The sequence below is a fragment of the Rhinatrema bivittatum genome, chromosome 2, assembly GCF_901001135.1.
Source record: "Rhinatrema bivittatum chromosome 2, aRhiBiv1.1, whole genome shotgun sequence".
Lineage (NCBI taxonomy): Eukaryota > Metazoa > Chordata > Amphibia > Gymnophiona > Rhinatrematidae > Rhinatrema > Rhinatrema bivittatum.
The window spans coordinates 108,064,044-108,078,281 of NC_042616.1; the positions used below are offsets into that span (position 1 = coordinate 108,064,044).

The following is a 14,238-nucleotide window of genomic DNA, read 5'->3' on the forward strand; positions in this document are numbered from 1 at the left end:
TACAGCAGCTTCCTTAGCTTTGCTTCCATAGAAGATAATTGGTTATCAACTGATCTTCTGTCCATATATTCAATAATCATTACTGAGTAGAAAGTGTTTTACAACAAGACAGCAATTTTGGCCAAGCAATTTTCAAAAGCTTATTTAATTCCTTCAATTCTGCCCCCAATTTCTATCAGTAGTGAAAATATGAAACCTGTATCTTGATAAAGAAAATATCAAATGTTTTCATGCAACCCTAAGTTTTGGGGTCCCCCCTTGCATGACCAATTGCTTTCTTTGTTGAAAAGCAGGGCAGTAGAGTTGCTTATATATAATAGATGTTCACTGTAGACAGTAGAATAAATCAGCCACACAATCCCTCCCTCCTCCCTTACAGCTGAAGGTTAGCTTTCTAAAATGAGAGGCAACTTGTATAGTAGCAGCTGGCCAGGGACACCCACACATACTGAGAAAACCTTCACAGATTTTATAAGTTCAGCATTCCATTCTTGATGCTGGCAGATGTCAGCCAGTTATGTGGCCAATTTGTCCCATTGTCTATAGCAAAGATCTGTTACAGATCTTTGCTATCATTGGCTGGGCCCATACTATGGAACACGATGCCCCCTGAACTCAGATTACAGAATAATCTCAAAACTTTTAAGAAAAATTTAAAAACATGGCTCTTTAAAAAAAAGCCTTCACTAAAGAGTGTGGAGGGTAAAGAATGAAAGTACAGGGTAATGCAGATGAGAATGAATTTACTCAATCCTACATTTAAGAAGTAATATTTCAAAGCGATAGTAACTCAATAATACACCTGGACTTGACCAACATTACTCAAATAATGATTTTATTTATGAAATTGTAACCGACCTTTATTGGCACCTATTAGAATGTACGTTATCCTAGATTTACTAACCTTAGTCTATGTGCCTATTTGTAAACCGTTGCAATGGTATATAACTTAGCGACGGTATAGAAAAGTTTTTAAATAAATAAACAGATAAGCAACTTTGCTTTGCAGAAACAAGGTCATAGTAGGAGTTGCAACAGGAGGGTAAACTTGGGAACATTAGAAAATACTTCTTCATAGAAAGGGTGGTACATGTAGGGGCCAACCTCCCATCAGAAGCGATACTTTTTTGTCTCTTAACCGCATTCAAAAAAGCATGGGCTTAGAACAAAGGATCTATAATTATGAAGAAGCAAAGGGAAAGCCAGAGATCAATTAAGTTTCATAAGAAGTCAATTTATTTCCTAATCACAAAAAGGGGAAAAAACAACCTCATACTAATGGTAGCTTTATACTTTATTCCATTACACAGTTAAAGGAACTGACAAAAGCAACAGTGTATAACATTTCTTTACCATATTAATACAGTAGTGGATTTTTTTTTAATTGGATCATTGTGATATGGAACAATGATGTCCTAAAGACTAGTGGAAAAAAAACATTTCAAGCAGCACAAATCACAAATTTGTTAATGTTCTTTAAATTAAGGATATTGTTTAAATCTTGCTGCTGTGTCAAACCAAAAGCTAAGGTTTTGGGAGTTAATTTTGTGTAAACACTGATCATTGCAGATTGCTTGTGAGTCCCATGTGGAAATATTTAGGGGGCAAAGATGCATACCACTGTGATTAAAACATACAAATTGCTGCACGGAAATACTGAACCTACCTTTGGAAGGTAATTAGTTCAGTATGTTAAATGAGAGGAGTCCCCAATCCCAAAAATCATTTAACAGGAATAATAGCATTTCCAAGCTCAGAGAGGCTAGTTATTACTATGAGGACTACTTACAGGTCCCCATGTATAACTGTATGGGCATTTTATTCTTTTAATCAAGGTTAAGACATGTTGAAGGCCAGCCTTAGGGAAAACAGCATCCTCTGTGACAGCCAAAGCTGGTGTTCCTCCCTCCCCACCCCAAGAGCAGGGCCGGGTACAGGCCTCTTCCTCTGTGGCTTCACTGCAAAGTTTGAACTACAACATTTAGACTTCAAAATGAAGCCATCCAAAGAAGGCAGTGGCAGGTATGCTGCTCTCCTCCTGCTAGCAAAAGGAGGAGGGAGATTTTGAAAAAGGACAAGGCTGTGGGTGGTTCTACGATAAGCCTGCATCACAAAAAAAAGGGGCACTCTGTGCATGATTGCACAGGTCACACACCCCACAAACCAACCCTAATCATGGTTATTCTTTAACTTTAAAATAACAATGAGGGGGAAAAAAACCAAAGCTTTGATAAATCAGCTTGCTTACAGTGTAGTCTATGAAAATACATAGAATGACTTTAAACAGCAGGGACACTTTCATTTTTAAATATATAACTCAGTGCACTTATAGCCACTGCCCATCCCATTGGTTGAGGTGGTTACCATTTACAAGTTTTTACCCACATAAGGGCTTGATTCTTAGTTTGTTTACTGCGGATAAAAAATGAGTCAGACTTTGTATGTATCTGTATCATCATCTGCATTCTAATTTAGAAATTATACATAAAAAAAGGTCCAAAAGAAATGGGTTCTTATTTATCCAGCATAGGCACCAAAATTGTGCCTAGCTGTGTGTGTTACTAAATTAAAAAACAAAACAGTTTTTCCATGGACAAGCAGGACATCAGTCACAGATGGGATGAGGCATCCAAAGGCGTCAAGTTGGGCCTGATTAATAGCTGAAACTTCTGGAAATCACCCTGCACCTGTGTGCAGTAGGTCAATGCCCAGGGCCGTTAGATGCTGCATACTCCTCCCTCCTCAGACTCGTTCTGTCTGCTTGCACGAACAGTTGGGTCTGATCATCTCCCATCTTCTACCATGACTGAGGCAAGCTCTCGCAAAGGGGTTTGCTCTTTCCATCTCTGTCCTCAATGTAAGAAAGTGTCATTGAGGGACCTTCACGATGTCTATCTTCTTTGCGTGGGGCCTCATCATGACTAATTGCAAGGTGTGCAGTAGCATGTCCCCGAGGGCCCATTGCTACAGGGACCTTAAGGTCAAGTATGAATCCTTGCATACAAAGTCTTCAAAACAAAAGCTGGAATCTTCGCCACTTCATTGGAGTAAGTCATGCCGCTCGAGTAGCTGTGATTCCTCCAGTGACTCAAGGGATCCTCTGGTCCTCTCTAGCATAGTGGACCTCAACCATATTCCTCGCAGGTCCCATTGTTTCAGCACAGTTAGCCTCTCACAACTGAGATCAATCATAGCTCTTTTCTCATGTCTTCCTATGCATGAGGAGCCTCTACATCTGCCCATGCCTCCACATCTTCCTCCAGGCACAGGGATTCTTGTGTCTAAGGCCCATACAAGCTCAAACCTCCGAGTTCATGCACCCACTGCACCTTTGAATGGGAATTGATCAAAAGACTCTGAACCTGTTAAAAGCACTGGATACTGTGTGCACTCAGGTCACAAATGCCAGCAAGGAAACTGCACCATCTATGGCGAAGGCTTCAGCACTGCCCAAGGCACCAGATACATCAGAACCATCCATAGCACTCAGTCACTGTGCTGTCAAAAACACCGAAGGCTCCATGCCGTCCAAGACTCATAAGAGTGTGCAGCCATCCAAAGTGCCTAAGTAATCTGCACTGTAAATGGCACCGAAGCACATGGTGCCAACTAAGGCACCAAAGACTCAGCCAGAAACTGTGCAGAGTTGGCACCACACTTCCCAAGGCCCTCCCAGGCATCAGACTCTTCTAAACCTGTTGATGTCAGGGCAAGGATGGTGCGTGATGTGCCTGTGGAGTCTTCCTCCTGATTTGCCTCATGAATCACCTCCAGGGTTCCAGCCTATATTTCCTGTGACACCTGTTCTCCAATCAGCACAAGACTGGCATGCTCCTTCAGATCTGTTAGACACGTCCATGATCCAAGGTCACCAGACTGTCCTCACGGGATATTTCTTCTCTAGATGTTACTGGAGGTTTCATGCCCCCGGACAATTCCACCTATTCCCGGCCAAGCTGGCTGATGCAAATGGTTTAAAACTACTGGGGAAGGGGGTACCAGCTAAAACATATGACAGCGTGTTTCAATTTCTGCAACTGCCCAAGAAAACCAGAGCAGTTCCGATCCATGATGTTCAAACAAAAATTTGGTCTACCCCCTTCACGATTCCACCCATCTCTAAATCAGTGGACCTCAAGTATAAGGTTCAGGCCTGCCCAGGTCATTCACACTTGCAGATATCTCTAGATTCCATTATTGTGAATACAGCATTGCTTAAGGCAAAGAGGTCCCAGTCTCAGGCCTCAGCCCCTCATAACTTTGACACATAGGGCAAGAGTTTTCCAGTTGGCAGCCCTAATTTCCTGCATTGCTTCTCACTAGGTGCAGATGGCTCAATACTTTTATGGCCTCTGACACCAAATCAGAGCTGTAACCTTGCAACTTGCTGAGCCAATGTCTACTGAGGCCAGGCAGCTACTGGCAGATAACAGGGACTGCACGGAACATCGCACGAGATCCTCTTGTGATGTATTCCATTCAGCGTCCCATGCCTCTACAACGGCGACTGATACTAGATGTGACTTAAAACGTCCAGCCTGAGGGAGAACGTTCACGAAAAGCTGGCAGACACCCCTTGTTCAGGACTCTTTTTGGGGCTAGAGTGAAGAGGAAGTTACTCTCCTCAAGGATTAGAATACTGCCATGCACTCCTTATTTCGGCCTTACCAGTCACATCCGTACAGGAGAAAGCCTTACTATTCATTCTCCAGCACCAGCATCATTTTCAGCCTTCCTACTTGCACTTCTGGTCTTGTCAGTTTCAGTAGTGTTCCTCAAACTCCTCATGCTTATTCAAGGAGCTGCTTGTCTTAGAGATCAGGGCTCTAGCCAAGGTCCATAGCCTGCCCTAACCTCTTCCTTTTGATGGTCTTGCCTTGCCTCCGAATCCCTATCCGGACATACTAGCAGGAGAGCGTTTGGTTCAATTTTCGGAGGCATCTCACAGACTGTTGGGTTCTGAGTATTGTATCCAGATGCTATTTCATAGATTTCTTCACTACGCCTTCAACCACCCCTCTGGATCCTTTATGGTGCCCTCTGGTTCAACTTCCCATCCTGCATCAGGAACTCAGTCTCCTGCTCATGGGTGCAGTGGAACCTGTGCTGCCCAGTCAATGAGGTTCCGATTTCTACTCCTTTTTCTTCCTGGTGCCCAAAAAGAAAGGGGATCTCCACCCCATTCTGGTTCTCAGGGTGCTCAATCACTTTGTCCACTGTGGGAAGCTGTGCATGACATCTGGTGTCCATTTTTCCACCTCTGAGGCTCGGTGAATAGCTTGTTTCTCTCACCCTCAAGTATACGTACAATCACATTGCAATTCACCCATCTCATTGATGCTATCTGTGCTTCCTTGTCCAGTATCTCCACTTCCAGTTCAAGGTCCTCCCCTGGGTGCAATTCCAGAAGTTTCAGCTATTGATCAGGCCCAACTCGATGCCAGGTGATTTCTCCCATCTGTGTCTGACTGTCCTGCTGTCCACGGAAAACACCTGTTTCAGGTGAGCAACTTCACTTTCTAGTTTGAATGTAGTCTCAGTGCTGGCCTGCTAGAGACTTCTGCTTGACATCAAAGTTTGTCTCTCCACCTCACCTACTGGAGATTCTACTCCTCAGACTCCATTAGCTGAGAAAGAAATGCAGATTCTTCTCAAGTGAGTCAGAAGGCAGCTAGGAAGCAAAGAATAATATACACCAATGGACTAATGATAGCTCTTGGGGCAAAAAAAATAAAGGAAATTCGGTATTAGAGGTAGAAGCAATGCTAGCTGTTTGTCTCACACAAGATTTTTGTAATATCCATGAGTAGCAGGTTCTGCTTTTTGGATCCTAAGTGGGCCCTTCAGTAGTGTGGGCAGGGCTGCAGGAGGTTTGTCACCTATAAAAAAATTCCTGCCCAGATATGGTTCACACCATATTTAAATGCAATAGTATGGTAGGTTAAAAGCTGTTTTTAGCTGCCAGTCAAGTGGTAAAGGGTTAAACTAATTCTTGCTACATGAGAATCTCCTACTCTTGCAAGTAGAGACTGAATGGTGGTCTTCTCATTTTCATTATCAACCACAGCATAAAATGCTCACTTTACTACCTTGTTTTTCTAACCACTGAACACTCTATACTGATTTGTATAGAAAATACGATTCCTATAACAGGTATTCAATCTATGTTATGTCTATGTTTACATGTAATCAAACTTCCATTCATGACAACTCAAGAGCCTGTTTTAGAGCAATCTAATCTATTTTCTTTTCACCCACATACCTCCACTAAAAAAAAGTTACATTCTGTGGATGTTATCATGGTCCTCAAATGCATTCAGATTGTGCAGATTATCCCACCATTTAAAGAGAAATGTATCTGTAATGAGCTTGAACCATGGAGTAATCTTAATTTCATTGCTTTCTGCTTTTTTAAACAGTTCTTTGAGTTCTTCCTTTGTCACATAGCAGTAGCTTTTAATCTCGTTTGGATCCGGGTTCAGCATTACATCCTTTTGCAGAAACAAAATGTAGTCAATTTCATGTTCTCCCCAGATTCCATCAGACTGGGCCTTATAGTGGATCCTTGTCAAATACTTGAGTTCATCTGGAGTAGCCTGCAATTAAAGCCCATTTTTGTTACTTTTGCACAATGTAGGTCAGTCTAAGACAAACTACATACAGGTATAACTTTGTAAGTCAGTAAAGGGGAGGAGAAGCAAAGGGAATACCAGATTCTAACAGGTTCTCCGGCTACTGATTCCCACTGTAATGTGGTAGGTAAATAAGCAGCTCTGAAATTACTTAATATACATATAGATAGCAATTTAATTTCTACCTAGCAGGCCGATACAGTACCGTGTGCTCCGGCGGAGCGCACTGTTAACCTGCGATTGGCCGCGCGTTTTGGATGCACTAGCTTTACCCCTTATTCAGTAAGATAAATTTGTATCGCGCGCACAGGAGCGTGGCCTGTGCGCTCGCCTGCTCTCCCGCGATTTTACTGTATCGGCCCGTAGGTAAGCAGAGAAACTCCCTGAAATTATTCCCTTACACCACAGTAATGTGCCACAGCACATTACTGTGGTGTAAGGGAACCTCAAGTGTGCTGTGAAATTCTTCAGCCCTTATCTCCAGGGAGAGAAGATGGGAACAGGTCATGGCCACCTTACTCCCTTCCCCCCTATATCTATTACACATAGCCTCTGGCTGGCCTAAGCATACAGTAGTGTGAGGATACCGAACAGAAGAGCTCTACTTATCCTAGTGAAATGTAAGTAGGAAACCCCAAAATTTTCAGATGCACTGCTTCCCTTCATCTCACCCCTACCCCCCACCTCTCAAGCTTGCCAACATGAATTATTTTTCTTACAACATCTGATACTTTTTTTATTCATATATTTTACCATTACCATTTGTGAACTTCTGGACTTCCAATACAGAGATTCAGCTCCCAAGTAAAGGAGAAAGCAAAATTGCTTACCTTGTAATAGGTGTTATCCCAGGAAATAGTCCTCACATATGGGTGACATCGATGGAGCCCTGATATGGAAAAATTCTGTCAAAGTTTCTAGAAACTTTTGACTGGCACACTGAACATGCCCAGCATACCATGATATTCTCAGCCACAGGGGTCTCCCTTCAGTCTCATTTGTAGCAGTAAGCGGGAGCGAAAAAATAAAATAAAACGTATTGGACCCAACTCCGCGGGGTGACGGGTGGGTTTCGTGAGGACTACATCCTGGTCCTGGTATAACACCTATTTCAAGGTAAGCAATTTTGCTTTATCCCAGGACAAGCAGGATAATAGTCCTCTCATATGGGTGATTAGCAAGCTACAGGCTGAGTCATTCTTGTATTGAATCAACAGCATACAACCAACTGGTGTACTGTTGGAAAAAATGAGGCAGCCTGAAATCACAGTAGGATGGATGTAGAAGGAGTTGGTACTATACTGGAAATAGTTCTTTAAGACAAATTGTCCAAAGGCTGAATTTTGTCGTCCTTCCTTGTCCAAACAGTAATGTGCTGCAAGGTGTGAAGAGAACTCCAAGTTGCAGCTTTACAGATATCAGCAATAGGCACTGATTGATAGTGTGCTACTGATGTGGACATAGCCCTTACTAAGTGCACTTTTACTCACCCCCTGGAGAGGAATGCCTGCTTTTTTATAGCAGAATTCGATACAGTCTGCTAGCCAGTTGGAGAGAGTTTGTTTTCCCACTGCAACTCCTGGTTTGTTTTTGTCAAAAGAAACAAAAAAAGAGTTGGGTGGATTTTCTATGGACTGCCGTGCGGTTCAGGTAAAAGGCTAGCGCATGTTTACAATCCAAGGTGTGCAAAACTCTCTCGCCCTGGTGAGAGTGTGATCTTGGAAAGAAAGTAGGTAAGACTATGGATTGATTGAGATGAAAATCCGTTACCACTTTTGGTAAGAATTTGGGGTGAGTACGAAGGACTACCCAGTTATGTAAGAACCTTGTGTAGGGTGAGTATGTGACAAGAGCTTGTAACTCACTAACCCTTCTAGCAGATGTAATGGCTACGAGGAAAAATACTTTCCAGGTAAGAAATTTTTCATCACAGGAGTGCAGAGGCTCAAACGGGGATCGCATGAGCCTTGATAGCACTAAATTTAGGTCCCATTCAGTAATCTGTGGTCAAATGCGAGGCTTAAGGTGGAGTAAGCCTCTCATAAATCGACTCACGAGGGGTTGCGCTGTTATTGGTGCATCCCCTATTCCCTTGTGGTATGCTGCTATGGCACTTAGGTGTACCCTTACAGAAGATGTTTGTAGATCAGAATCTGAAAGGTGGCACAGATAATCTAATAAAGAAGGAGTGGGGCAAGAATAGGGGTCAAAACTGTTTTGCGTGCACCACTTGGAAAATCTTGTCCACTTAGAGTGGTAAGATTTACGTGTGGAAGGCTTTTATGAAGCTACAATAACTTCCGAGACTTGAGCTGAAAGATTAAGTGGTTGCAAAATTAAGCTTTGAACATCTAAGCTGTCAGGGCAAGAGTTGGCAGGTTGGGATGACTCAACTTGCCCTGATTCTGAGTTACGAGAGTGGGTGCTGTGCCCAGGCGAATCTGTTCTCTGATCGAGAGGTCGAGGAGTATGGAAACCATACGTGTCGAGGCCAGTACGGGGCTATGAAGATCATTGTCCCTCTGTCCTGTTGTAGCTTCACGAGAGTTTTGGATATGAGCGGAATCAGAGGATACGCATATAGGAGACCTGTGTTCCAGGGGTGAGCAAAGGCATCCCTGGGGAACGTTGGTCGACGTCCATGGAGGGAGCAGAATCTTTCCACTTTGTGATTCAGTTTGGACGCAAAGAGGTCTATGGCTGGGTGACCCCAGCGCTGAAAGATTATGCTCGCTACATCTGGATCCAGAGACCATTCGTGGGGATGGAAACGTCGACAGAGATAGTCTGCTAGAACGTTCTGTATGCCTGCTAGATAAGTTGCTCAGAGATGCATGGCATGCTCAAGAGCCCAGGCCCAAATCTGTACTGCTTCTTGACAGAGCAGATAAGAACCTGTGCCTCCCTGTTTATGTACCACATTGCTACTGTATTGTTTGTCTGTATCAGCACAGTCTTGTTCGAGAGGCAGTCTTTGAAGGCATAAAGGGTATAACGCATTGCTCGAAGTTCTAAGAAATTTATCTGACACTTCATTTCAAGCATAGTCCACGTACCTTGCATTTGAAGGTTGTTGACATGTGCCCCCCATCCCAAATTGGAGGCATCTGTGGTCAAGATGACTTGTAGAGTTGATTGCTGGAATGGGAGACCTGCTTTTAAGGCAGCTTGATTCGTCCACCAATGGAGTGAAAGGCATAATTGGTGGGCGATTTGAACTGTGTACGACAGTGGCTAGAAAGCTTGGAACCATTGAGATTTCAAAGCTCATTGAATTCTTCTCATGGCTAACTTTACCATAGGGGTAACATGCACTGTAGAGGCCATGTGTCCTAGTAGCACTAGAAGTTGATGGGTGGAAGCGAACTGGCAGTGGGTTATTGAATTCGCCAATCGTGCTAGATTGTTGCCACGGTTGTTTGGAAGAAAAGCTTTCGCCACTGTGGTGTCGAGGTCTGCTCCAATGAACGTGAGGATCTGAGACTGCTCGATGGGGGATTTTTGATAGTTGATTAGAAATCCCAGGTAGTGTAATAGTCCTATTGTGCTTTTTAAGGCAGACAGAGCTCCCTGTCTGGATGGACTTCTGATTAATCAGTCTCTAGCTAGGGAAAAACATGGATACTGTTTTTTCTTAGATGTGCAGCAGCAACTGCTAGACATTTTGTGAAAACTCGAGGAGCAGAGGCAAATCCAAATGGCAGGACTCTATACTGGTAATGTTTTCCCATGACAAATCGTAGATACTTGTGATGTTGTGTGGAAATGGGTATGTGTGTATAAGCGTCTTGAAGATCTAGAGAACAGCGCCAATCTCCCTGTTGAAGCAATGGAAGGATGGTTCCCAGAGATACTATCCGAAATTTTTCTTTTTGAAGAAATTTGTTGAGATTGCGGAGGTCTAAGATATGGTGAAGGCTGCCTATTTTCTTTGGAATTAGGAAATAGCAGGAATACAACCCTTTGCTTTGGGGAACTCGTTCGATAGCCCTGGTAGTCAGAGTTGAGAGTTCTACTTGAAGTTGAGATGTGATGACCGTGCTTGTCCAAAGTGTGATGGGTGGCGAATGTGGGGGTATTGTTTTGAATTTGAGACGGTATCCCTGATTCAATATGGCTAATACCCATTGATCTTTGGTGATGAGACTCCATTGGTGTTTGAAATGATGGAGTTGACCTCCTACTGGTAAGTGAGGCATAAGATTGGTGGAGAGGTTTCTGTTCTCTTGATGTATCTCAAAAACCAGCTGCTGGACCAGTTTGTGGAGGTGGCTGGGTTTTTGTCTGCGTTGGTTGGCGTGTACGTCCCCTTTGCGGTGGACAGTAGGAACGTGCTGAAGAAGCAGGTGGATAGTACTTTCTAGGCTTATAGAAAGGCCTCCTGGTATCCCTTCTGTTAGCTTTTTGTATGGAAGAAGGCTGATCAGATGGTAATCTGGAGAGCTGACAGAGTGTCTCATGGTGATCTTTGAATTGGGAGACAGTGTCTTGAATTTTTTCTCCAAAAGAGACTGTCTCCAGTACATGGGAGATCTGCCAGTCTCTCTTGGACTTCTAACCTGAGGTCCGAGGCCTTGAGCCAAGCTCACCTTTGTGCATTGATTCCAGCTGCTGACAGACGGGCAGATGTCTCAAATGAGTCGTAAGCCGCTCGTACCTAGTTTGCCAGATTTGAGGCCTTTGGCAATGAGAGTATTTAATTAATTTATTTATTTAAGGTTTTTATATACCGGCAATCATGGAAACATATCTTGCTGGTTTACATAAAACGGGAGTGCAGTATATACATCAAACTAGAACTATGGTGACCGAAGATGCAGTTACATTTAACAAGGGTAGCAGAACTTGGAGAAAGAAGGAAGAGGGGAAAGAATAGAAATGGTTAAACAATATACATGTTAAATACTATATACAAAAGGCATGGTTAAGGGCTGAATGTTTTGAGGAGTCATTAGATTGTGTCCGGGAAAGCTTGCTTGAACAACCAAGTCTTAAGTCTTTTCCTAAAAGTTAGGAGGCAGGGCTCCTGTCTGAGATCTGTAGGAATGGAGTTCCAAAGGAGAGGGCCAGCTGTGGAGGTGGCACAATCTCTTAGGGTAATGTGTCTGGTCGTTTTCACGGGGGGTACTTGGAGGGAGCCTCTTAAAACATCTCTGGTGGGTCGTGTCGAGTTGTATAATTGGAGAGGGAATTGTAGATCAAGGGTGGTGAGTTGATGTATGGTTTTGTAAATGACAGATATGGCTTTGTATATGATACGGAAGTGTACTGGTAACCAATGAAGCTCTTTCAGGATGGGAGATATGTGGTCTCTTTTCCTTGTGCCTGTCAGTAGTCGGGCTGCTGAGTTTTGTACCATCTGTAGTGGTTTGGAGTAGGATGAAGGAAGACCTAGCAATAGAGAATTGCAATAGTCTAATTTCGAAAAAATGACTGCTTGGATGATCGTTCTGAAGTCTTGAGCGTGGAAGAGAGGTCTTATCCTTTTCAGGACCTGGAGTTTATAGAAGCAGTCTTTGGTTGTTTTGTTGATGTGTGCCTTGAAGTTTAGCCGGTTGTCTATTATCACTCCTAAGTCTCTAACTTGTGTGGTTGGTAGATTGGTGGGAAGAGTAATGTTAGAGATGTTGTTCTCAGGAGAGATGAGTAGGATTTCTGTCTTGGAGGAATTTAAAACGAGGTGTAGGCTGTTGAGTAGTTTGATTTTTTGATGGCATGATTCCCAGTAGTCAAGAGTTTTAGATATGTGTCTTTGATGGGGATGATGATTTGAATATCATCTGCGTATAGGAAATACTTTAGATTGAGGTTGGTGAGAAGTTGGCAGAGTGGAATAAGATATATATTGAATAGAGTCGGAGATAATGAAGAACCTTGTTGGACTCCTATGGCAGAGTCAAATCTTGAGGATTCCTTGTTTTGGAGTTTAACTTTGTAACCTCTGTTGAGAAATGTTTTGAACCAGGATAGGACGGTGCCGCTGATTCCTATGGACGCCAGCTGGTTTAGGAGGATGGCATGGTTGACAGTGTCGAATGCTGCGGATAGGTCTAACAAAATCAATAGGAATGAATTTCCTTTGTCGAGGCCCAATAAGATAAGGTCTGTCAAAGAGGTAAGGAGGGATTCTGTACCTCGATTTTTTTCGGAAGCCGTGTTGGGGGGCGAAGAGAAGATTGTTGTCTTCGATGACGTCTGTAAGTTGAGAGTTCACTAGTTTTTCCATGATCTTGGCGATGAAAAGGAGGTTAGCTATGGGGCGGAAGTTGTTGGGGTCCTTTGGGTCAAGGTTAGGTTTCTTTAGGAGCGGTGAGATTGAGGCCATTTTGAGATCGTCTGGGAAGGTTCCTTGGGCTAGAGAGCAGTTGATGATGTTTGTCAATGATGTGGCTATTGTGTCTGGAATAGATAGAAGTAGTTTGGTGGGGATGTGGTCTGCAGGATGAGACGAAGGTTTCATTCTTCTCAGGATGGCTTGTATCTCAGTGGAAGAGACGGGCTCAAAGGTGTTTAGGCTGAAGTTTTTGTAGGCAGGGTGTTGATATGTCGGGAGGGCGGCGGTGTTGGAGGGCAGTTGGGTTAAAAGATTGGTGATTTTATTTTGGAAAAACAAAGCGAGTTCTTCAGCTTTGGATTGTGCCATGTTGCCGGGGATTTCTCGCGGTATGGATTGAGTGAGGCTGGAGACATAACCGAAGAGAGCTTTAGCGTCCAAGACCAGGTTGTGAATTTTAGAAGCATAATAATCTTTTTTTGATTTTGAGGTGAGGGATGTGTACTGGTGTAGTGTGGATTTGTATGAGGAGATGGTGATGTCACGGGGTTTTACGCCATGCCGCTTCTTTCTTTAACTTTGTTTTAGTTTTCTGAGTTCATTGGTGAACCAAGGTTATCTGTTGGAGGCATTGGTGTGAGATTTTTTTTTTTTATAGTTAAGGGGCAGAGCTTGTTAGCTATATTTTCTGTTATGTTGTTCCAGGAGCGAATGGCAGTGTTCGGGTCGGTGAGGTCTAATAGAGGGAGCTGTGAAACCAACTGGTTAAGGTCTTCCGGGGAGCAACGCCTCCTGTATTGGAATGAGGGTGAGGGGATGTTAGGAGTGTTGGATTCTTTCAGTGCGAACGAGGTAGAGATGAGAGTGTGGTCTGACCATGGAACCTTTTTGTTCTTCAAATTGGATGTAGTCGTAATGCCTTTGTTGACGAAAATCAAGTCCAGAGTGTGACCCGCTTTGTGTGTGGGTTCGTTGACTAGTTGTTGGAATCCCATTGCTGAGAGGGCTGTGAGGAGGGTTTCGCAGCTGTTAGATGGTGAAGGATTGTCAATGTGCAGATTGAAATCTCCTAAGATGATTGCTGGCGAATCCAGGTTGATGAGCATAGTGGTGATTTCAAGGATGGGGGAGACGTCGGATTCTAGGAGCCCCGGGGGGGGGGGGGGGGGGGGGGGGGGTAGACAAGAAGGATTTGAAGATGTTGTGAAGTAAAGAAGCCGACTTCCAGTTTTGAGTTAGAGATGAATGGGTGTTGGGTGAAGTTGAAGCTTTTTTTGGTAGCCAGAAGGATTCCACCTCTTTTTTTCAGTTTCGGGATTGAGAAGAAGTCAT

At 43.5% G+C, this 14,238-nt stretch overlaps 1 protein-coding gene across 1 annotated transcript in view; it reads right to left on the bottom strand.

The window, feature by feature from the left end:
• Positions 1 to 1,213: 1,213 nt before the first annotated feature.
• LOC115084120 (isopentenyl-diphosphate Delta-isomerase 1-like) overlaps positions 1,214 to 14,238 on the bottom strand; it is a 55,190-nt gene continuing 42,165 nt past the window's right edge. The window contains exon 5 of the mRNA XM_029588539.1: positions 1,214 to 6,596. Within this exon, the coding sequence (XP_029444399.1) occupies positions 6,279 to 6,596 (318 nt within the window). The 3' untranslated portion in view covers positions 1,214 to 6,278. The remainder of the gene's footprint in view (positions 6,597 to 14,238) is intronic.